This window comes from Mya arenaria, chromosome 14, assembly GCF_026914265.1.
Source record: "Mya arenaria isolate MELC-2E11 chromosome 14, ASM2691426v1".
NCBI classification, from domain to species: Eukaryota; Metazoa; Mollusca; class Bivalvia; order Myida; family Myidae; genus Mya; species Mya arenaria.
In genome coordinates, this window is record NC_069135.1 from 3,227,729 (window position 1) to 3,253,395 (window position 25,667).

Genomic DNA, 25,667 nt, shown 5'->3' on the forward strand with positions numbered 1-25,667 from the left:
TCTTTGGCTTCTGAGCTTGTTTCTGTAGCTTTTCATATAAATATTATCTCAGAACTGTTTATACATAACTTATCAATAATACAAATCTGTATTAGCCTTCTATTTACTGAACTGAAAATAATCTCAGACACTTTAATAGTAAAAAAACTGAAGAGTAACTTTTTCTTCTTCAGTGAAAATATGATTTTGAAATGAACAAAATTGATACCACCACTTCGAATATTATTTATAAGTGTGTGAAAGTTCTTTATTATAGTTTATGTTTGTGGATTTCTGATATGTGTTACCATATTGTTCTAGTTTTAGATTAAATATTAAAATAATTAAATCACAGCCTATGATTTAAACAATTATTAGCAAAAATGCTAGCAGGAAAATATTACAAATAACATCAAATAACTTATGGGTATCTCATGACTTCACAATCAGTTCTGTAATCTAAACCAATTTGCCTTAAGTCCATATTGACCTTTTTGCAGATGATTCACACGCATTTGCCATGATACAAGGTTTTACCCTCGCGAAATAGCTCTTTACATGTGTTTATTAAGTAAGGTGCACGCAAGTAAAAATACCAAAATGGATATACCAACTGAACAATTTGTTTAAATAATCTGCATTGTGCCAAGGAAGGTCATTAAATCACAAGGTTTTTCTAATGAAATTTCTTAAGTCATTGCCATTGACTTAAGTCGATTTCCTAATTCAAGCGTCTCACTGCTTACATGAAACGATAACTTGATACTTTTTGAAATATTGAGTTTCCATTACCTTTTCTGCAAATTCATAATTTTATCAAAAACACCCGAAACTCTTTCTTTTAATTTGACAATGAAAATGTTAATAAATCAGCAAAAGTTATTTCAGATTTTTTTTATCAATACAAGGTCTTTCTTCAAACAAAACATGATCATTTACAACATAATTTATCAATAGTTGAATGTTTATGCATTCGTCGTCGAAACCAAAGACTCATATTTTTGTATTCCTGGGCAGTATTGCAGAACGATAGAGCAATATATTGAGGGTTTCGCATTAATATTGCGACTTTTGCTTAAATGTGGCGATATTTGCTTTACTATTTCAACAATAACTTTATTGCATTGCCGCAACGCCATCGGTCCAGGACTTGTCACGCATATTTTCCAGTTTGGGTCACTAATCATTGTATCTTACCAAATCGGCGTCTATTTTCCGAATCAGTCAGTATAGAGTTGGCGTCTAAGTCAATGTAACTAGGTTGTCTGCGTAATACATACTTAATAGAGGTGCCCCGAAATGAGATTAACGGGGCGCAGGAAACCATGTTCGGGTTCGAACATTCTATTCCATATTATTTGTGATAAAATAGAACTACGTGTATATGTATTCGAGAGTGACGTCACCTGCTATCGTTTGATTGAGTAAAGTAATACTTATAATAAAATTTCTTTTTAAGTGCTTTAAGTCCGGCCGGAGCATACACTCATCCGACCGGAAACTATTGTTCTCTTTCACTTTCTTTTAAGCACTCGTAAATGTGACCTTTGTGTGGTTTGGGAGACGCCTACCCTCCACCACATTTTCGTCACCATTAGTGGAAAATTAGTTTACTCGTTACGGCTGGGTCTGGTACTCACTAGAGTAAAGAAGGCGAAGTACCACATATAAGGTGTTGCTGGGGACGTATCCACCTACAATTCCGTAAAGGTCAGCACTCTAAGAACACTAGTTAACTAGGTTAGAGAACACGCAAAATTGCCGCCAAAACGATAGAAAACCAAACTTCGGCTTCGTTTGGTACTCACGAGAGTTACCTAAAAGGAGTACAACCTCATGAACACGCACACTTACCAGCTGATAGAGGTCAGCACTTTGAGAAATCTCACAGCAATCGCAAAGTTCGCACCAAAACGATAGAAACCCGTTTACAGGCTTCCTTGTGTCTAGTTATCATAGAAATTTATGCGGAGTACAGTCTATTCAGTTTGTTATAGGGGACACGTCCATCTACCAACAATATAGGTCAACACTCTGTGAAAAATCGATTACTCTCACTCGAATTGAATTGTTCTTGAGTGGTGCCTATATGGGGTGAAATGTGGTTGTGTTTCCTACAAAACCTTCTAGGTTGTACTCCACCTTCTTCACTCTCTTGATTATCAGATGCAGCGAGAAAACATCTCGACCGGATAATAGATAGTTCCGGCCTTACATTGAAATTTTAGTTGTCATTGATTGCGGTTTTGGTATGCCAGATGAATATATATTCGGGTTCCCATTTCTTTATTCTCCTATATATAAAGTCGATTCTGAAAGGGCTTACTCAGTTCCGTGTCACGGCATACATGGCTATGACTATACCGGCGTTAGTTTACGACAACTTGAAAGAAGGGGAAGGTGTGAATGAAGGGGTGGAAGCACAGCGCTTTCCACAAAGGGAAATAGATGAATTGGGCATACATAGATCAGGGAAAGGCCATGACGGCGCGGATGACCGGAATAAAGCATGGTGTTGCTTTTGCTCAAGACAAAAAAGCGTGAACGAAGAAAGGGAACGTAAAAACTTGCTTGCGAATAGTCGAAGTCATGAGGAAAGTGTTATAGATATTAGCAACAGTGGGAACTCTTCAGCTTCCAAATCTTCCTCGAGTCAAACGGTCACCGGAAGCCGTGCGGAATGGACATGTGGGAGTGTGTTTTTGTTAATACTAGTAAGCGCCCTTATCGGATGTCTGCTGTCGTGTGCTGTCATCATCCCAGTTTTTTACATGAGCAGACCGTCCACTTTCGGGCTTCTCGCAGTTCCGTCGGTATGACGATTTTTAAATTTTAACGTATACTAACTTGTGAAAAGAACGGGTTTTAAATAGAATAAAAATGAGACATATATTTTTAATTAACAGTTGCACTTGCGCTTGAAACTTATATTTGTCCATTCAAAATGCATTTACTTCCCCATGCCTTTAAAATGAGCTTTTTTACCTCAGTTGGAAAAACTTAAATTATTTTTAAACAAAACATTATTGACCAAGTGAAATAAAATAGTTTTAACGTTTACATTATCAACATAATCAATTAAACAAAAATATGGAAATACCACGTTTTCAAGGACAAATTGGATGTGTTTTCCCGGTCAAGATTGACTTCATATTGTTGGTTAGGCCGTTCCAATAGTTCTACTTTCGTTTTCTGTTTGTAGGTCAATGAAATGAAAACTTCCCAGGAGCACTGGCATGAACGCTGTAAGTCAATACTATTATTGTTATAAAGCTGAAATACAATAAATCTAATTGAATATCATTGGATTATGAAATAAAATGATTATTAACCATGATCACAACTTTGAAAAGTATAATAATAAATGCTGCGTTTCAAATTAAGGTCGAATAGAAACGAACAGTTGTATCAGGTACATGTATATGACTGTTGACTAATTCGATTAAGAAAACTATAAAAGAAGCCCTTTATATGAAGCCAACAGGTATATCGTAAAATAAACCTTGATCTTCTACATTTATCTAGATACGGACAATGAAGATCATAGCAAACCAGTTGGAAGATTTGTCCTAGATCAGAACTCTTTGATGGGTATGTACATGTTAGAGCGGGTGCATTATAAGCTCTTTTACTGACAAACTGACACTCATTTGCGAGATGAAACAAAACATGTTCCCTCCCAATCGCATTACAAATTGTTCAGTAATAAAGGAGAACTTGTGAAAAGCTTTGGTAATACAGTACTCAAGACTCATACTTCCCTATATCCCGTAACACAATCAGACTACCTTCCTAGCTTGCAGGCGATGGCCGAGTAACTACGATTGACCCGTAACGTACAATTTAAAACATGTCTTTGCCGTGCATCGGTAAAATACATTTTAGTTGTACGAATTTTGTCTGTCTTACAGAATATGGTTTGTTACGATGGAAGGAGTCGGAGCAGACAGCAGGCTCCCGCGTGCATTCGAGCAGGAACGAGTCCTGTGTGGTTGTGCCGGAAGCCGGGCTATACAGGGTCTACTCACAGATTACTTTCACCTTCGACGGGCGAACAACCCGGTCCGAGGTGGCACACAGCGTCCTCGTGCGGAAGGGCGAAGACGAGAATATGGTGCAGAAGAAGTTGATCAGCGTCCCATTCAGAGACCCCGCGCTTCCGGAGCGACAGCAAATCATGGAGCCCAGCAATCTCATAACGTCCGCGAAAGTCGCGGTCAGCGACCGCATATGTATAGAGGTCAGCCCAGTGGATCTTGTGTACAAATCACAGGTAGACAACGTACTTATGGTGGTGAAGGAAGAGTGAACTGAACGTTAAGTCGGCTCCAAACCGATGGAACACATTTTGTCAACACATAATAGGAACAAGCGAGCAGCGGCAAGTGTAGTTTCCGAGAAAAGGATAACGAGATTAGATATCAGACTCTCAAAGGTGACACGGCTACGTGACACCTACGCATAAAGGATAGACAAAACGCAACGAAAAATAAAATCAGCGCGTGAACTGCTAAGCTTGGCGACGTTAAGCAACATTATCAAATATCTCACGGCACCAACTCGGAGGCGTTCCTTCACCATTATTTAATATCATCGGCATGGCTACCTCTGAAAGTGGCAAACACTACGATTTTGATGTAAAAATAGACTGAGAAATCGCAACTCAATATACATGTTACCTATTAAAGACAAACATATTTTTATGGACAAATACACGTTCCTCAAAGTTCTGCTGTTTTTAAAACAAAAATGCTCATTTGAAATATTAGTATTATTGTGTTTTTTTTTAAATTAACGCGCTTTCATAAAATGAATTGCATTTATTTAAAACAAGCATACAGAAAACTGTCACCATTGTCAAACATGAACTGTAATTGTCTCATCGTCCTGAGACGGTATTCATAAAACTGCTTAAGACATTTCTTATGCTAAGTAAGTTGCCTAATATTAATATCTCATTCCTTATACGAAATAATACTTTAAAAAATCCTAAATACATTATTTGCAGTGTCCTTATTGAAAAAATTCAATATACTTTAATGTTAAAAACACTTCTACATTAATTTAATTTGACTACATGTACGAGGTTATGTCCGCTGATCGACAACGAACAATGGACGAACGTCGCTGTACGCTTGTGATTTTACTGTGCAATCTTATTTGAGGGTTTTTGTGAAAATTTATGGCACTTTGGGAAATGCTTGTCTTTGCAAAGTTATGGTACATGATCACATGTTTGTTTTAACAGAGTTATGGTACTGAAAGACATGCTTCTTTAAATAAGGATAAGGCGATGTTGAAAACGATTGACGCTGTATGAATTGATTGTTTTAACATTAATATACGTTGTCATTGTTTACTACTTACTTATGTATGATATAAAATTTTGTTGGCTCAATAAACTGTTGTTCTACGAATAAAACTGTATAAACGTGGTCGTTATTCAAAGTTCATGAAATATCACAGTAATGACATTTGCTTGAATACATGTTAATAAACCAAAATGTGCAACACAATAAAAGAAATCAAAGTAAGATAGGTTCTTAGCAGAGGAAGGAACCCATGACCAAACAGTTCACATTTGGTAGACAACATCGCACTGATTATCATCGGTTAGGATGTGAAGAAGATCATGACATATGATTTGTTCAGTTTAAGACACAACTTAAGACTTCATGAAAAAGCAGACAACCGATGTTTTGAGTACATTTTTCAAGGTAGGTAAATGGTTATGTTGATTTATAGAAGAAATATGTTTCTTGCTTCACTGGGTAACAAGTAAATGCCTTGATTCGGCGAATGGCGGCTTTAGCAGATACGACAGTCTTGGATTATTGGTGGCACAGTGTTGATAAGAAAGAAATTGGATTGACATTTGAAAGATTTCCATAATTTAATGAAAACATCTTATTCAATAATCTCTGCAGAATCTGTTTTATCAATGCTTGACATAAGATTCTGCCTCCCATGGTGATGTGGGTACTGAAAACTAAACGAGATATGTTTAAAGTGCAGCATGTAGATTTAGAAGTAATTTTCAGTAATGTATCTTTTTCATCAAAGTACTAGTAAGGCCTTGAAAAGTCTTGATGTACCTAAGGTCAAAATTCTTGAAATCAAAATGACACGCTGATGTTTTACCCATGGATCGCAGGTTCGATCACCTGCCTCACCATTTATGCATACGATTCGTCAGCTGGGGGGACGTTAAACGGGGGTCCCGGTGTTATACACTAGTGCACGTGTGTATGTTGAGGGAAATAAAAGTCGTAAGATTATACGCCAAGTCCATGCATGAGTTATTCATCTTGGATAGTTTGGGTTCCAACAAGTATCATAATGAATAAGTCAATAACCAGATAGTAGTATTCACAAGAAATATCGAGAGATTATTTTACCCACAAAGTTTTAGTTTTATTCAGTGACGATTTAAAAAAAGTAAAAAAAGAAGATTCTAGGACAAACTACTTGAAGTCGTGCGGCTTTGTGGACTGAGACTGTAGGTTAGTCCTACAAATGCAACATTCGATATCTAAATGAGGTGAAAGAAATGTAATTTATGTTCTATTGTTTCCGGTGTAATGGACAACCTTATTTCACTATGTATTGTAGGAATAACAACACGTGTTTGAATTGAAATATTGTCCTAACTTTTTAACTATAATTCATGGAATTATTATTTTGTTAAAGCTTCAGCTTTACACAATTAGTATGTGTCCTCTTCGCTCTCTATGGCACAGCAATTTTAGAACCTTTGGTCTACACCATTCTAGTGAGCACTAGACACAACACCGTGAAACGAATTTTCAATCATTTGGACCAAATGTCGAGTTTTCTAAGAGTGATAACCAATAAGTGGTATTCCGAACCAGTTTAATACCATGTATATAAATATATATATTCGGAGTAACAAATATCCGGCCGCAAAAGATATACGTCCGTCCAGAAGAAAAAACTTATTGTCGAATAATATATGTTTCGGGTAGAAATTGTTCCGGCTGTCCGGCTAACAGAACAACCAAAATATTTGAATGATCACAGATGACCACAACTGAGTCAAACTTTGTGACGATATACACTCTACATGTTCCACGGTCTATACTCAATAGAACCGTCGCAATTAAGATGGCGAAAGGCTGTCAGATTGGAGGGCATTCATCATATGCGGAAGAATATATCATGCATGTGTCACAATTGTCTAATTCAAATGTCAACTATAATTTAGCGAAATTACAGCCCAATATTTACTGCAATGTTAGGTACCAGTTCGAAGATAGGACTGATTTTGCTACAACAACACACGCCTGTTGGCAAATATCTGTAAACTACTTGTTTTATGTCGGTTTGTTCCGCCGACTGAAGATGACAGACAAGTGGCAAACACTCTTACTCTTCAGTTATCCGATCAGTGTTACCAATTTATATTCAGAGGTATATATGATAATTAGAATCTACTGTTCACAACATTAAACTAAACACCTCTAACTATGAAATTAAATCCCCGAGTCAAAGTTGAAAGGGTTATTAGCGTCGTGACTTTTGTATTCCACTTGACTCCACTTGTAGTTTGTATTTTCCCAGCCCGGGAAGAGTTGATGTTTCTTCAATTCTGGTGTAGTAAGCGCTTGCCATCTCTAAAAAACGAGCAAATTATGTAACTGAAGAACTTAAGTGTGATCAAATTATTTTTAGATTTTGACGACGTACGAAGTGATTAACAAATTGCGGATGAAATAGTAAAGTTTACGAAGTTGGAATGTTGTGAAGATTTTCTTGTCTTGAAACGTTATGGTGACTAGTAGATGAGTTATATGTAGCTGATCTACAAACTTCGGCAATTGATCGGAAACTATTATAGAGGATAAGTGTTTGCGTCAGTGTAGGAGCATACGTGAGATAGCAGCATACCTCTCTCAGAGAACCAGGAGATTTGATAAGGAGATATACAGCTACCGCTGGGACACATGAAATTGATGACAATGTGAAGAACACGCCGAGAGCCGTTGCCCAAGGAGCGTACTGGTAATCATCGCTGAATGTTAAAGGCTTATAAGTAGAAAGCTGGAACCAGAATATACCCTGAAAGTGAACAAGTTAAAGTCATTGTTTTAAAAAGTATGTATAGATTCGAATGTTACACCATTATAAAACTGAGAATACATCTGGAAGAGAGATTTTTCAGACACAAAATATTCATCTTTTAATTAGAATTAATACAGCATTGTCTCAATCGACAGCCTGTATCAGATCGTTATGCCGATTTTTAGGGAGGTTACATTCGGCGATTATATGTGTGTGTGTCACGTGATAGATTGCATCATAAATGCTACGTCGGAAGACAGCATTTTGGTTGGAATGAAGACATAAAACAATGATAACTTCTACTTGTCTTTACAATTTAGAGTGAAAGAAACGGCAGTCTATGCCGCTTAAAGAGCCCGGTCTTCGTTTTATTACAGGATTTTGAAAACGTGCTTACGGTTTTCTCAAACCTCTCGACCAACCTGTTTCCAATATAGCGTTTTGACAGCGCGGCAGATGGTGAAAAGGTTTGTCGAAGTTTTTTTAAGAAACTAAACTCTCAATCAAACTCTGGTAAAACACCGAAGGCGGGGCTCTGAATTCCCGGTAGACTGCTCTAGTTTTCATTTAAAATGTTGAACAAATAGTAAAGTACACCTTGTTTTAAGTCTTCATTCGAAGCAAAATATTGCCTTCCGACGGAGCAGTTATGACGCAATTTATCACGTGGTATACTCGCACTGTTATACTTCCTGCTGAACATTTCCAAAACGTTGTCAAACTCACATTTCCTGGCTTTGTTCTGATTGAAATGTGATTAGAATCTCTTTTTACTTTTTCCCCCAGATTGTTTTTCGTGTTTGTTTTTGAATCATTTGTTTCAATCCTAATGACATAATTATGTTTAAAGGATGAGAAATTAGGTTTTAAATTGTATTTAAAGTCTACTTACAGATTCGACACAGTTTTTTACTGTCAGTTTGCAAAACAGGTTAAACTTTAAATTAAGCAGCACCTTTTAAAGCTGCTCTCTCACAGATTTACTGTCTCTTCAAATGTTTTTTTATTGTTTGTCTTTGAATGAGCAAATTATTGCATAAGTATCTACAAACCAGTGATAGAAGACTTTTGACAAAAGATCAGATCGCAGATTTTCATATTTCCATTCCAAAATTAACGTTTTATGGATTACTAACGGTTTAAGAGAAATGCATTAATCATCGTCTCATCGATTTTGGAACGGAAATATATGAATCTGCGATCTGATGTTCTGTCAGCAGTCTTTTATCAGTGGTTTGCAGATATGTACGCAAAAAAATGCTCGTTCCAAGACAAGAAATAAAAAAGTTGTCAACACGTTCAATCTGTGAGAGTGCAGTTTTAAGGTTTACAATTAAGAAAAAGAATGTTACATAAATAAATGCATTTAAAGCAGGCGCGTACCCAGGCATACGCCAGTATGCCAATGCGTACACTTCGTCAGAAAAAAGCGAAAAAATAAAAGTTCCAAAAATGCAATAAAAAGTAAAGGCTCGGGGGGGGGGGGGGTATAAGAAATAATTACGTCCGAATTTTATCGTTTGTTGGTTTTTATAGTGTAATACCTAAATTCCGCAAAAAGGTGATCACGATGTAGATCTCAACTAACGTTATACACGCGTTATTTTCCCATAACCTGCCAAATCGGTGTGGATCCTGTTGACCTCCTGGTAAATGATCCGACTGATGTTTACAAGGCGGGACTTTTAAAAATGACTGAACAGACATTTAATCCGCCTTACAGTGATATTTTCGGGCAAAAACTAGACGACAGTGAGAAGAAAGAGCTATTAACCGCAACTTGAAACAACGTTCACCAGTATAAGTTCCCTTCCAGGTCAGTACTATATAATGTTACGATATATCATGCATGATTTATTAAAACATCCTTCTCGAAAGTCTTCTCTTAGCTTATCCACATCCGTTTGTTTGCTATCTCGGCTCGAGGAGTAGATTCGTCATCGCAGAGTCATCGTTGCACCGCCTTTCTGTGCCGTCTGGTCTTGATCTGATTGGGTGGCTGTTTGTTTTGCATGTGGTGTGCCCTGCAAGACCTTCAATCTACTTTTGATATGCCCTTTTATCACATAAATACTCTTATCTTCGATTTGAGAACAATTCACGGAACATGTGTGATAACAAAAAAACGAAGTGAATTCGTAAGCATCGCATTTCATACACAAAACTGTTTAGGTAATAACAATAATCCGTCACTCGTTTTCTTTTGAGATCCAGATCTTAAGTTCGTCTCGAGAAAGACATTTATTAACCTCGCAAATTGTCTCGGTTAATAGCTGTTAATTTCAAGACCCATTTAAGAAATGTTGATCTCCAAAGAAAACCCAGCTCGGCGTCTCATTTGGATCCAAGTTGTTTGACATTTTCACAGTGATATTACCAAAAGGTCGAGGGAGTGTGAGAAAACAAAATCGGAAGTTGAAAAAATATCGCGCATGTACACGACTTGCCTGCCAGGTAACGGGTTAGTATCTGAATACATTTACATGCGCATGCATTAAAGATATTAAAATTAAATAATTATTGATCGTTTCCACAATAATAAGAAAATCCTAATGAAACAAATGAAACCCTTTAATTTAATAAGCACCGGATCATTGGCCGCATATATTTAAATGGCATAAGTGCGAAAATACAATAAAGATTTATTTGCAGGTCGACGGTCTCACCCATGCCGTAACGATAGAAATATTCCAGGAGTTCAAGTTAGACCTGCCAGATGACGAGCCGACTTTCGAGCGAGAGTGTCAACGTTGGACAGCGAAGTGGACTGTAACTTTACCTGCTCCCTACTCAACCCTGGAAAAAGCATTGGACGTAGCTACTGAGGCATCGTATCCTAACATAAGGATCTGCCTCTGTTGTGTATGCCAGTAGCAACGGCCACGGCTGAGCGCTCATTTTCGACAATGCGTCGAGTCAAAACGTATTTGAGGAGTACCATGACAACTGAGCGAATGTCAGGCCTGGGTTTGATGAACATTTACAGCGAACGCAATATCAACGCCGAACATGTTGACATATTTGCAAGAAAGAAGGATCGTCGCCTGGCTCTTTTATTCAGAATTTAATAACCATTGTTATGCACAGTGCCATATTTAGGGAATAGATCCGCTAAAGACAGGTTGACTGTATCTTATTCTTAGACGGTCATTAACAAACAGTATTGAAGATTATTAATGACAGCTGGTGGCTTAATGCCAAAAGAAACTATTCTAGAACGCTCTTATAAAAGCGTTCTGCATTAATTGAACACCTTTTTCAAAGACCACACTGTCCTAGTTTTTGGTTTTGACTGGTCGCTTAAAACTGATTTGACTGTATTTCTTCCTAATATCCTACCGATAACTATTATGTAACATGTTGTTGAAGTCTAGGTAATATATTACATTCGCTTCTTCAGTTTAAGATTTTTTTAACTTTTTTGCTTTTAAATTTAGTCCAATCAAAACACTCATACTTAACAATTAAGAAAAACATAATCTTAAGAAGCTACTGGAATATGAACTTATCAGAAGCACGGTGGAGAACCCAGAGATTTGTCAAAAGCCGTGTACTTTGCCTTAGATTTCAACTCTGAGAAATCAGTTGGTCAAGATTTTCAGGAAAGCATTAGAATATTAGAGAAAGTTCTTTATTACCGTGGATCGAGCTCTTAAATGCGGGGTTTATGGTCTTTATTTCACAAAAATTCTCCAAATATTAAGAAAGTTATCTTTAAAAACCTTACCTGAATCGAGACTTGTTGACATTTGTTGCCGTGCACTTTACCGAATAAGTCACGTGGGTTCTCCACCGTGAGAAGAGTAAGAAATAACTGATCCGATTACGATAGTTGTATGCCTGAGTGATAAATTTCATGTAAACGCCACAGCAAAGCACATTAACAGGTGCGTTTAATTATCATGTTTACAAATCGTCAGGTGTGCATGAATACAAGTTCGATGATATTCTGATTGTTATCATCATTTTAGTGCCGTGAAAGAACAGATATTTTCCCATACATTTTAAAAGCAAAATAATTAAGTATAGATCTATTTGTGTTAAGTTACAATATTTTATTAACTTATCTAGATACTGTTAAGCATAGCATGGAGACAGTTTCAGACTCCGCATGTGATTAAATATACCGGTGAGGTGCGCGGCTGTCAGACTTTTCAACCCCAAGACTTTTAAACCCCTTTGTCATTTGTGAAATCAAAGACTTTTCACCCCCTTTGTCATTTCAACCCCTAAAAGTGCTAAGCCGTTTCAACCCCACCTTAAACAAACTTTTCAACCCCTAATAAACGAAGACTTTTCAACCCCTTAATTTCTCACCTTTTTAAGAAAATAACTACAACAGTAAACAATTTATTATGAAATTTCTTTTAAAAATCAAGAATATATTAAGACTAAAAATATAACAATCAAAAAATATGTAATACATACAAAATATACATACTTAAAACACATGATAATACAATAATTCATTAAATATTTACATTTAAATAAGTAAAAAAAATGCTCGACTGTCCATTTAGCTATTTAGTCATTTAGCCATAAATCTTCCTTATCTCCCTGAGGAAATCCTCACACAATATATTATGTGCATGGTACTGCTCCATCAAATAATTGAAACAGCGTTTGTTTGTTTTTCTTTTAGTTTTTTTAAACACTTTTTTTAAAACATTTTGTCATCAATAAAAAAGACAATAAAATGAGTTGAACTTTAAATAAAATTCTTCATAATATTTCAAAATATCATGATTTAGCAGACAATGTTTAAGAAATACAAAAGTATACATTGAGTTCAAAGATGTTATAAATGTATTATAGATTGAGTTCCAAATGCTTTCAAATTACATAAATGTAACATAAGATTTTATTAACGTTTTTTATTTCTCAGTTTAAAAAAATAAGGACATTCTATTATAAAGTGGTATATATGTAAAAAAATGCTATAAGCATTGTATTGTCTTTTCATATATGCAATTAAAGAATGGAATGAAGGTCGCACATTCAATAATGGGCAACACGTGTGACATTGTCATAAATTCCTAAGGGATTAAGGGGCTTCATAACACCTTTAATTGAGGTTATAGTAACTTGAAAGTGGCAGTTAACTAAGGTTCTAATATCATGGCCATCATTCCAAACTATGGCCAGCTTGATAAATTTTGTGTATAATTTTCAGGATTTTAAATCAAACAAAAAATATATTTTATTTATTTATACCCGCAAACTCTGAATTTTTAGATAATACATTATCAAGAATTAAAATCAAACTGTACTGAAATAGCAATATGGTACTACAAAAATACTTTCCACTGTTGACCTTTTTTAAAAGCAAAGAAAGTTTTATAAATGTTCAAGTTCAGGTTTTTATTGGCATTCTACAGGCACAAAAAGTAGAATGTTCTTTTATTAGTTATTAGTTGTAGTTATTCTTTGCATTCATTTTCTTTTGCAATTATTCAAATTTGTTATTTAAAGAACACAATTATGGTAATAACATTGTACATAATATATGTGAATTCGCTGAGATATGTAATATCCTTCAGAATAATACAACAATTGCATGTTCGGAGTAACCAAGCACCAAAATCTTACTTTACCGTACCATTGTTAATGGTCGGAATATTATTTTGAAAAAACCTAACCATCAAGTGCTTAGTAAATCAAGGCAAAGCCTTTGTAAATTTCATCCAATACTTTGGAGAAAAGTGTAACAAATAAGCCAAACAAATCTCTAATTGTATTTCAATAACAATTGGTTAAGTTTCTTGCAAAAACAATGAAAAGACAACACCTGGCTGACAAAAATAATAGGGGTTGAAAAGTCTTTGATATAGGGGTTGAAAAGCCTTCAATATCAACTAGGAGTTGAAAAGTCTTTGATTTAGGGGTTGAAAAGTCCAAACAGGTAGGGATTGAAAAGTCTTTAAAATAGGGGTTGAAAAGTCTTCGTTTTGAGAAGGGGTTGAAAAGTCTTGGGGTTGAAAAATCCTGCTCCCGTGCGCAAGCCTTTCTGGTCAACGCAATATCTCAATTATTCAGCGGATTGGATGTTAAATAGAGACGCCACCCATCACCCAGATCTTTTTGTTTATTTAAATCAAATACAAGTATTGATTTTTGGAAAAAATAATAAAAAAATATCGGGACTAACAATGTTAATTAAGATAAATATTCATCTATTTGTATGCTTTTATACGTGCCAAAAACGCCCCTAGATAGCACCAAATGCGATGTTGGATTTCATACCCCCGGACCCCCCTAGACTGTGCGTATCCTAGATTTTGACCTAGGTACGCCCCTGATTTAAAGTTATAAAAATAATAGCTCACGATTATAAGATGGTTACTTACATTTATGACTAACGGAGCTGTGAATTGCCATGCGATGCGCATCCATGGGCCACATCGATAACCAATCATCATTTCTAGGGAGTCGTAATATCGACTCGCTCCTACAAAAGTAACTTCATTTAGAGAATGCAGACGTATATTCATTCATTCGGCCTACTAGTTTAAAAAATACTTAGTACATATAGTGAAGGTAATATACCGACACCAGTACATGCATTAAGTTTGAAAGGCCAGGAGAATCTGCCTTTAGGCGAAAAAAACAACACGTTTGTTTCAGGTTTAAGGCCTCCCTAAAATAAATAAGGCAGGTAGAAAAAAAGGCATAGTGTTTTGACCAAAAATATATGCTTATAAACTTCTAAACAATAAGTATTAGCATCACTGGTATTTTTAAAAGCTAAAGTACATTTTTTGTAACTTTAAAAAAAGATAAAACAATATTTCTAAGGGGAATAAGAAGTTAAAGGGTGTAGATTAACGAATAGGGTAGGTCGGGAAACATGAAAGAAAATTTATTTTTTACGCCTTAGAGATAAAATTATTAATTCTTTTGAAATGAAAACGAAAAAATATACACATTAGAATTGTATTTTTCTGGAAAGCATCCAGTTTTAAATTCAAAAGCATAGTTCTTGAAATCCTTTTGAAATCGACAGGTTCAGATGTGTATCAATACTGTCGTCAAACGAACACTAAATGTTTTATTAATACAACAGAAATCCCATTCGAGAATTACCGTAAACCCATCCGATGGCCAGAGTTTCGAAGAACACCATTGCCAGAAGGACCAGACCACTGGCACAATAGTAATCTATCAGTCGGAATAGGTAAACGCCTCCCTGTAACACCCACGGTGTCTTTGAACTTTGAAACTTTGATATCAAGGCATAAAGTATGCATGCGATAGCAACAGGTTAAACAATAATGAAACAGTCAATGACAACAAATATATTAAACTATTTGATATCGTAGTAACACTCATATATCTATAGATGTATATCTAGATCTTCAATAAAATGATCACAAACAAGTAATGGAATTCATCCCCAATAATAGTTTTTCTTCAGAGTCTTTGATTACGTTCAATGCCTCAGTGGCTTTCTTTTTCTGTTGTCATGGAATGATTCATAGTCAAATTTTTGACGTGGCAAGCTGTATACCATATTGTCAGATATCGATATGTGTAGTGGTAAATACGGGCATACGAACGCATATAAATCATATTGCATTGTAATAAGGCGAAGAAATGAAGGTATTGCATTAATTTGGATCGAATTTCCATGTGAGACCTTTATGAATTCCATTGTAAAGATGAACACAATTCATGATTGCTTTCTGAGCTTGTCCCATACCTGTGTAACCATCGATAAGCCAATCAGAAAGCAGAAAATGCAGTAAACGCCCACAAAAATCATCCTGTTTCTAGGCTTGTATAGGATCTTCGGGTACCTGTCCATGAACGGCGTAAGGAAAGCCTCAACTCCTGCAAACTTTTATTGTATTGAAAATCATTATTATGTGACTGCAGTCGTACGTCTAGCGTTCTTGGACGTTTTGCAGTTTAATCTTTTATTTAATTAATTTAACATATATTGATCGCACAGCCAATATTATAATGATATCATCAAATTAGATCTAACACTTTTAATCCGGGAATATTATACTTTGTATTGTTTATATAGCCAAGGACCTATTGATCGATTACACCGTTTAAGTTTGTACCTCGCTATCCAGCCCAACAAACAAGATGGTCATGAAGAAAAGCACAGACCAGAGTGGAGATAGAGGCATCTGAGTCACCGCCTTAGGGTAGGCAAGGAACACCAACCCGGGACCTGCGTAGAGATATAACATATCTGATTCTCTGCTTTAGGATAGACGAGAAACAAAACAACTGGACCCTTGCAATAAAAGTATATAAAACTTTAGACGTACTTTAAAACTGTCTCATCTGTGATTTACTTATACGAGTGGCCCCTCGTTTGTAATGTTGTGTACATCTCAATTAAAAACAGATAATTAATTACATATAACAAATATTACCTGTATCCACGACTTTGTCTATTGGTTGTTGTGTCTCGTGAGCCATAAAGCCGAGAATTGCAAAAACAGCAAGACCACCAAACACGCTCGTGAAACTGTTTATTACCATAATGATGAGTCCATTTCTGCAGAGGAGAAAATAATTACATTGATAAGTTTGTATGTTTTTAATGAGTTTTTGAAGTGTGTATAAAAACGTCCTTCGATCGTAATAATAATTGAGTGATAAACCTTTATCTACTGACTAAATAACGCTTTTATGAAAAATATAAATTACTGATAACAATATTGTAACCGTATTTAAAAGCTGAAAACGCAAACATATTATATGATTTACTATCGTCTTATAAGCTAGAAATACTTTGTTTTATGCATCTTTATTTCAAATTAACTTCGGTAGCCTTCATAAGAACCACTGTTTTTGACATGGATTTACCCGTTTTTGTATATTTTAACAATTGGATTATTTGTGGTAAATCTTATTTGGGAGTAAGAGTGCATCTTTAAATGAGAAAAAGTAGGACATGGTGGAAATGAGTGTTTTCGTTACAAGTCGTGTAAGTGTTGCCTTTTCCTAGCGGATATATATATTCGCTTTAAACTAGAACTACGAGCTTCGACAAAAGTCTTAGACTAACCTAACACAATTTGTTTTGAATTTATTGTAGCTTCCTAGAGTTATCATGAAGCCTTGTCCGACCCCAATGGAATAAATGACTTGAGTTCCACCGTCTATCCAAACTTGAGCGTCCAGGAGGCGCGAAAAATCTGGTCGTAGGTAGAACACTAGACCATTCGCAGCTCCCTCCAGTGTCACTCCGCGAATAAATATTACCGTCAGAAGTACATAGGGGACAATTGCTGTGAAATACACGATCTAAAATAGCAAAACAAAGCATTATAAAAGTGAGAAATGACAATGTCAATACGTATAGTTCTGATATTATCCTTAAACATCTTGATTTACTTTTTTGCATAGCAGCGAAATACTGCAACATCAGACGACCAGTGGACCTTTTTACTATCAAAATACTGAACAATATTAAACGTATCGTACATGTATAATCTTACTTAAACATGTATCAAAAATGTGCGTAGCTACGCTTTATGGTTTATTTCATGTTGTTTGTCGATTCTTCAAATGATTTAAATTACACCTATTATCAAACAACACGATACTCGAGTGTGAAATATTGGCTGAAAATTGGCATCTGGTTATTTGTTTCGACGGTTTACATACTCACTTTCCCTGTCCATCGCACGCCCCGAAATATACACAGGTAAACCAATACCCACGCAACCAGAAGAGCAACAGCCAGGCCGGGCACAACCCGTCCCGGTTCTTCAAGTCCGCGGGATATTTGCAAGACTCCCCGTCTACAAAGAGAGATATAAGTGTATTATCTTCTCTAGATGAAGGTTGCTACAACATTAGGAACGAGATTTAACTGCTCATTGCTACACCATTTGCAAGATTGCATGTCTGAACGGAAATGCGATATATGAACTAACTGATATATCAATAAATCCTTAGTCTTAAGCATCTAACAAGGATCATTTATAATCTACTATTAGTCAATTGAAATAGGGAAACAAACTACATAATGAGCATAACCTTTTACAAACGATGATCCGTAGAGCTGATTTGAGCAATATATTGGAGATACTTGTGTACTGAGGTACTTTCATTCAGTAAACGTAATCTACACATATACACAATATATAATTATGCATATTAAATGTAAGCCGTTCTTACTCCCAATACTCCACCACAGCATCAACAGGCGGGAAAGTTGATCCTGGAGACGTACATTCTGTTGTATTGATCATGACAGAAGAGGAATTGAAGACAGACGAATTGTTGGTGACAGTCTCACAATCGGTGACAGTATGATTGAGTGTCATCCCAGTTACAAAACATCTGGTTTAAAAAACAACAATTTTAGTTCTCATATAACGTAAATGACAGACAGACAGACAGACAGGCAGGCAGGCAGAGAAAATACGGTAAAATTATTGAAAACGTAGAGCGAAAGTAGATCACGCTACCTATCTTGATTTGAATCAATGGTGTGTGAATAATGGCGCCATTGTGATTTTTTAATAAAGTTTTCCATGCAAGCTATCTTGATTTAATTGAATGGTCCGTGTATGTTAAATGGCGCAATTACGGCTTTTTAAGCACTAGATGTGTCGTAATTTAAGGTAAATGGAAACTTTCCATCGAAATAAAGTTAGTTTAATACAATCAAAGTACGTTTGTGTCATGCTCCTCTTAATATCATGCTGTATATTGATCATATTTTATTTTCTTCATCGCAAAGTATCCGAACTATTTTAGTTGTGTAATGGCCAGTATCTAGTTCACAGTGTTCTTATCGTTCAGGTCTTTCGGGACCACTTCTTCTTTTTTCAGTTAAATTTGTTTTGAACAAGAAACGACAGCTCAAGAACAAAACCATAATGTTTCAAATCCAAATCTTTCTCGATAAGACTTATTAGGTGGCTAAGCGGCCGACATAGCCATTTAATAACCTTTTAAAATTTCTATCTTTAACTGTTTTTTAAGGAATCTAAAACTATTTGATATGCAATTGACGGAATGAAACAATTTAACTCACACCGAACTGTTGGACATTATAGAAAGCTTTCAAGTGCTTATGCATTTTGATGGTTTATTAAAACTAACTGAGGATTATTCCCTGATTACTAATTAAAGTAAAGTCATCGAAATATAATTTCACGATCTCTCCCCCATTTCCCAATAAACCGGTACATACAAGAACACAGTGCATGTCATTTCCGATGTAACGTCATTTAGACCTCATTTGGCGATATTTTTGAATTAATCAACAAGTTAATATTATTTTGGATTTATTTTAAGCATTCTGGTTTAAAATCGTGTGCCTTGTTGGAAACTAATTTAGGATTACAAGCCTTTAAAATACTTAAGCTACTTTGTACGGTTTGATATACCAGTTGTAGTTAATATATTGATTTGGGAAAACGACAAAATGCGCGACGAAAGAAAAAAACAATCGGGTAAACACGTTTTAACTGTTGGCAAACGATTTACGAAATAACAACAAAAATATATGCATCCCTAGACTGTCCAGTGCAATTGGCTTTATTCATAAGTTTGTGCACTATCACTATAATCAACAAGATATATAAGAATAATATCAGTCATTTCGCCATGGTGATATACTATCAAGTACAAATAATAACAAATAAAACCTTTCTGTGTTCCAGGGATTACCGCACGATGCCCAGGGCAAGTTGGCTGTAAACGATACTGCTATATAGTAGAGAGCCCAGGCGACAACGACGATGTAGTAGATGTTTGAATATAAAGTTATTATTTGCGAAGCAAATCCTAGCCCTGAAAAAAACAATTGAAGACACAAGTTGATCCAGACATTGTGACGTAATACCGTAATACTTTAATCAAAGTTATATTTAAGATATAATTAAGATTTAATTAAATGTATATGTGTCTACATACTGTATGTTTAGTAATGTAGGGCATATTTGATTGTCATTTGAATATGGAGATGGTTGACAGCCGACCTGGTACAAATGTACAAAATGGTCATGTTAATTACAAAAACGTGTATTCCTGTGGTTGTAAAGCTGTCATAGGTAGACAACAAATTAGTATAAGAGAGATGATTTTGGATGTGAAAACAGAAAGGGGTTAGGCAAGGCAAGAAAAGCGGCCTTGGGTCCTTAATGGACGGCAGTTAGGATGCGGGATTACCTTAAATGTCATGCTGTATTTAGAACTTATTATTATACGTAGAAAGAACGTGGAACAATAAAGAACTGACATTCGAACGGTTGTTGTTTATTAACTTAAAGGCTTCCAACAGTTTAAGTGAACACTTAGAGAGTTCTGTGGCTGTTACGTCACAACATGCATTCAGAATGTTAGCTAAAATAGCAATGTTATTTCGGCTATAATTTTTATATAAAGATGTAAGCTGAAGTGCTGAATATTGTTTTGCCTCATTGTGTAATTCATTATGATCAGTATTATGCTATGTTTAGACGTGCCAGGTGACTTGGTGACTCGTAAGTACTGAGAAGAATTTAATCATTTTGTTGCATGAAATGTGGATATGGTCACTAATGTTATTCTTTGATATATTTTGTGGCAACCAATCGTAACGAAAGTGCGCTGTTTGCGGGCTTCACTGTTTCACATCTGATTCAGTTAAGGTTTTCTTTAAATATTTTTTCCACCGTGACGTCGTTGCAATTGGATAAGCCCGATAAGAAAATCACGTTCGGCTGGCCGCGGCTGATCGCCGGGAGGAAGGTAGGTGCGGCTGGCGTCAGGAGACCTGGGTGATTTATATCACGGACATATATCTCTCAGACACGTTAGAAGATGGGTCCGCCCTCTAGGCCTGTACGCCTTCTGTGCTCATGCACAAGTCAAGGCTTATCTCCCGGATGTAAGCTTACGCGGACGGCATGAGGATTCCTACCTGGTACATAAATGGACCTGATACCTATGAAGATGGGAACCGCCATCAAGGCATGCACGACCCCTGCACTCATGTACTGACCAAGGCCATTCTATGAAATAATGTGCGGTCGGCACGTCGAGCCCTTGGTAATACAAATCTGGTAAATATATGTACGTACCTTGGAAGATGGGAACAGCCTTCCAGGCATGCACGACCCCTGCGCTCATGTACTGACCAAGGCTAATCTCCATGATGTATGTAGGTGCCGCCGCCAGGATAAACGACAGGAAATAGGGGATGAAGAAAGCACCTAGATAAGAAGTATGAATGGTATATTTATGCCAACCTCTGTTGCAGACTCAAAAACCTCACTTATACACACTCATCTCTCCATGTGCCCCCGTTGGTATTCGTTATAAACTCCTATACAACGGCTGGAACTCATACTTGTGTGCGACAGTATGCACGGTTGTTTTTGTGTATTTTTCACGAATATTTCCCAAAAGCATCACTAATTTTTTTATTATTATTGTTATTTATGGCAAAAAATATAAATGGCTCATTCTTATTCAAATCTATTGACACGGTTAATGTTGTTTTTATTTCTCATCAAAACACCGACGCATGTGCATGGGAGCCAGGCCCATACGCGTTCACTCACCCGCGAAAGGCGTTACTCAGTAACGTCAACCATTTCCTGCGTCGATGGTGAACGTTAAATCAAATCATTCAAACATTAAATTCGGAACTCCTCGGCCATTTTTATCGAATACAACCTCGGATGTTAAGTTTCAATTGATTGCCAGTGAAATGTATTGTTGCAAACATATTCGATATTACCAAGAGTTTTAAAATTAAATTACAACGCGATCTATTTGCAGCGGACTTACATACCAATTTCTGAGTATGTAAACCGTCAATATACATCCAAGGTTGTTTTCGATAAAAAAAAATGGCCGATGAGCTCCGAATGTCAACCATTACTGAGCCAGAATGTTTGTGGAATAAAAAACACACCAAAATTATGCATTTCTTCGTGGCTTGGCTTTTTGAAACAAAATCTACTCTACGTATTTGAAAATTATCCGTGTAACATTTTACATCGAGTGTAGATTCATTAAAGATGCAATATTACCCACAAATAAGATGTACCACAATTAAAACAAGTGTGTTGAATTACCGAATAGGATGAAAACATATCAAAATAATGGGTCCTGTGTGAGATATCATGCTAAATTTGAAAGACAGGTGCAGAAGTCTACCGTATAAGACGATAGTTGATCACTGTAAATATTTAGGACTCACCGATCATTTAATAATTTATGCGTTTTGAGCCATTAAATAGACGGTGAGAATCTTGTTTTCAGAAATTAGTATTTTCCATTTATGCATTATTTATTTAATAGTTCAAGGTTAATCATTCATTTTTCATGTTAATTAAACATGTTGATGTATTAATTTTTAAAAAAATCTTGCAGTATTCATAACGCATGACCAAAATTACCCTTTCGTGAGTGATGTTTGTCTTTCGATACGGAACAGCAATCATATTACGGCGATGCGATATGTTTTCATGTTTACTTGTTTAATGGGGACTCGCAAGTCATAATAGTTTGTCATTTGAACCAAGATCAGGTTTGACGTATAGCTTCTTATGTTGATAACATTAAAATAGTAAGCAGAAGTGATAGCAACAAACCCCTTGAATACACTGCGCATGAGACATTTAAATGGGTTTAACAAAAACACATATTACACAAATAATACAAAAAATGCAAATGCTACATAAAATATACTTTCGTATTGTGTTTGACCGGTCATATAGATACAAATACAATTCCAATTAAACAGTATTTACCTCCTCCATTTTTATAGCAGAGGTAAGGGAATCGCCAGATATTTCCCAGCCCAACTGCACACCCAACCGAGGTCATTATAAAGTCGATCTGAGATGCCCATGTCTGGCGCCTCGTTTTGGCGCCATGTCTTTCACTGTCAGTCTCCTCAAGCGAGTCCGTTTCCAGATCAAACTTCGAAATTTCCTTTGAACACGAATTCATTTTTTTCTTTTACCTGAAATAGTTTAATGACTTAGACCTCCTCTTAAAAAGCATTTTGCATAAATCAAACATAATAAAGAAATCGATTAAATAGTATAATTTATTGACATGTATATTTATTTATATATACACTTATAAAGTCTCCACGAAAGTACATATATTAACTTGCATTTCGTTAATACGCTTCATCTCATAAATCAATAGTATATTCAGGTATCTGTCATAAAAATAATCCTATAACGGTGGCAATTACTTAATCTGCATATTTCTGTAATTATTATTTTTTCCAAGCATAACTCCGATCCAAATGCGTCAAACACGAATCAAGAAAGATATGGGTCCAGTGTGTATTAACTCGTTCAAATCCAAAGCAAAGTCAATATATAATTTTATTTTTTTGTAGTTTTCCACTGTAAATAACAATTGCAACATATGAGGGCCATTACAAAACCCGTCGTCTTCCTGTAAAACTTAAAGATTAATTTAGGTGTTGACGTTTTCTAATAATATAAAGTATAATTAATACACATCTGACATTAATTATCAAAGCAAACAAAAGCATAAGATTTGTAAACAGATCGAGATCGCCTTGATTGACAAGTCAAGTCAAGTCAACACATTTATTCACTCAAATTCATGCACAACATGAAAAAATTGAGGAAATTGATAAAGACAATACATTTCAGAGGCTCAAATTGAGGATTCAAAGACATAACATACATTTAAATAAATCAAATATTTAAAGACCAGATAATCCCGTTTAACAGGATAAATATTGCAAATGGATCATTGGATTCAAGCAGTGTTTACGAAACTTTACGAGTTATAAAATGGGTTAAGTACAATGGGAGAGTCAACTAATATATGCAAAAAGTCTTAGATAAATAAGATCAGTAATGTTTAACGAAGTTGTTTAAGAATAACAGATATCATTTACACATGTTCAAAAAATCCTTTTTAATAGTTGTGTTTACCAATTGTTCAAGTTTATATATGTTTGGATGTCTGTTAAAATATGGTTTTATATACTGCTTACGCTCGTTATCAAAAATGTTACACTCGAATAAAAAATGGAATTCATCCCCTAGTTTGTTACATGTTTGGCATTTCCTTTCATTGACTGGTGTTCTATTCCAATTGCCCGTTTCTATTGGTAGTCTGTGGTTTCTTGTTCTAAACTTGATTTAGTGGATATAATAATGATTTGGGTGTTGAATGAAGATACTTTTCATAGCCAAATCACGTTTTGAAGATTTTATAAAATTGACTGTTGCTATCATTTTCAATAAGGGAGTACCACGATGTTGAGAAAAGATCTTTAAGCTTGCGCTTAACCGCAAGATTAAGCCATTTAGGATTTACCTCTTGTTAATATTTCCAAGTTCCTATAAATCCTCACTTTGTTAGTATTGACTTTATTTTGAAGCACTTGATATCGTGTTCTTATTATGTCTGGAGGTAAAGTCTGAACTGTTTTGTATATGCATTAATATATATATCATCGATGATAGTTTACTACTACTACTACTACTACTACTACTATTATTATTATTATTATTATTATTATTATTATTATTATTATCATTATTATTATTATTATTATTATTATCATTATTATTATTATTATTATTATTATTATTATTATTATTATCATTATTATTATTATTATTTTATTATTTTTATTACACAAACGTACCAAGTATGACATCATTTTCTCTTCTATATCAATGACAACAAAATAGGAATTGCCGACTTCCGGTTTTGCTTCAAAAGCTCCATTGAAACTACTGAGTCAAACTTAATTAATTTTCACAGGAAGCTCTACAAACATATTTTCCAGACATAAACTGTATATAAGAAATATAAGTTAAACTATGATAAATTAGAGCAATTTTCCCACGATATGTTATGGTGTTATTGTAAAATAAATATAAAATATGAAGAGTAAAAATCCCATATTTTTAAAATCCTATAGTTTAGTAAAACTCGGTGCAACAAATATGTCATTATTGGATTTTTTGTCTATTTATAGTGACAAGGGAATTATTTTTATATATTTTATGAGTAATGAATTTAATTCTCCATATAAGTCACTGCTTAGGTAGATATTGGTCTTTTGATTAACTCTGGTATCCTGGCGAGGTATAACTATCACCGGGATTTAGGAAACAATATTAAATTCCTAATTTACGCAATTGTTTTCAGAGGATATTATTTAATCAGCATTATATCGGTGATGCCTTTCTTGTTCTGAAGCTTTATTGGAGTTTTCACAAATCTCCGGAGATAGATTCAGCGCCATCATGGACATCTTTTTGTATATGTAAGCCTATAATGGTATCAAACTTCTGAATTGAATGCACTGTTGAACTATTGGTAAAAAGTAAGAATAATAAACAAATCCGAGCAAATTGTTCTGAGAATCAAGCACACATTTCCGAAGTGAGTGATAGAAAATGTTGACGTCGGAATATGGACGAAACATCTTCTTATCGTTATTTCATGTAAATCTGATTTCTGTTCATAAAATTGCTGTAAATTAAAACAAGTGCATTAAGACCACTTATATACATACGTTTTATGTTAAATCTGAAGCTGTCATAGATTCGTCCTGTTGTTTTACATAACAAAACGAAACTCCAAAACATGATATTTAGGTGTTATATTAGCTTGCTCTACTT

General features: G+C 35.2%; 2 protein-coding genes across 3 annotated transcripts in view; one reads left to right on the forward strand and one right to left on the reverse strand.

Annotated features, from left to right (window-relative positions):
* Nucleotides 1-2,327: 2,327 nt before the first annotated feature.
* Nucleotides 2,328-5,367, forward strand: LOC128217455 (tumor necrosis factor-like). The gene is made up of 4 exons (XM_052924611.1): nucleotides 2,328-2,792; nucleotides 3,182-3,224; nucleotides 3,505-3,570; nucleotides 3,891-5,367. Exons 1-4 carry the CDS (start codon nucleotides 2,328-2,330, stop codon nucleotides 4,286-4,288), a joined length of 972 nt encoding a protein of 323 aa, XP_052780571.1. The 3' UTR covers nucleotides 4,289-5,367.
* A 1,471-nt stretch (nucleotides 5,368-6,838) lies between these two features.
* Nucleotides 6,839-25,667, reverse strand: part of LOC128217503 (sodium- and chloride-dependent GABA transporter 1-like) — a 45,749-nt gene continuing 26,920 nt past the window's right edge. The window contains exons 1-14 of one of the 2 annotated variants that reach the window (XM_052924671.1): nucleotides 23,240-23,367; nucleotides 22,785-22,999; nucleotides 21,105-21,236; nucleotides 19,689-19,833; nucleotides 18,208-18,372; nucleotides 17,696-17,828; nucleotides 17,090-17,328; nucleotides 16,452-16,576; nucleotides 16,131-16,243; nucleotides 15,761-15,898; nucleotides 15,145-15,247; nucleotides 14,409-14,509; nucleotides 7,888-8,058; nucleotides 6,839-7,613 (exon numbers count right to left, since the gene is read on the reverse strand). In XM_052924671.1, the coding sequence (XP_052780631.1) occupies nucleotides 7,473-7,613; nucleotides 7,888-8,058; nucleotides 14,409-14,509; nucleotides 15,145-15,247; nucleotides 15,761-15,898; nucleotides 16,131-16,243; nucleotides 16,452-16,576; nucleotides 17,090-17,328; nucleotides 17,696-17,828; nucleotides 18,208-18,372; nucleotides 19,689-19,833; nucleotides 21,105-21,236; nucleotides 22,785-22,986 (1,908 nt within the window). In that variant the 5' untranslated portion in view covers nucleotides 22,987-22,999; nucleotides 23,240-23,367 and the 3' untranslated portion in view covers nucleotides 6,839-7,472. Of the gene's footprint in view, nucleotides 7,614-7,887; nucleotides 8,059-14,408; nucleotides 14,510-15,144; nucleotides 15,248-15,760; nucleotides 15,899-16,130; nucleotides 16,244-16,451; nucleotides 16,577-17,089; nucleotides 17,329-17,695; nucleotides 17,829-18,207; nucleotides 18,373-19,688; nucleotides 19,834-21,104; nucleotides 21,237-22,784; nucleotides 23,000-23,239; nucleotides 23,368-25,667 lie in introns of those variants that run through there. The other variant, XM_052924670.1, reaches the window with a different exon arrangement.

Excerpts from the sequence above, each read along its gene's own strand:
- LOC128217455 (XM_052924611.1), top strand. The coding sequence starts at position 2,328 with ATGGCTATGACTATACCGGCGTTAGTTTACGACAACTTGAAAGAAGGG. Across the intron at positions 2,793-3,181 it reads GGCTTCTCGCAGTTCCGTCG|GTCAATGAAATGAAAACTTC; the intron begins GTATGACGATTT and ends TTCTGTTTGTAG. Across the intron at positions 3,225-3,504 it reads GGAGCACTGGCATGAACGCT|ATACGGACAATGAAGATCAT; the intron begins GTAAGTCAATAC and ends ACATTTATCTAG.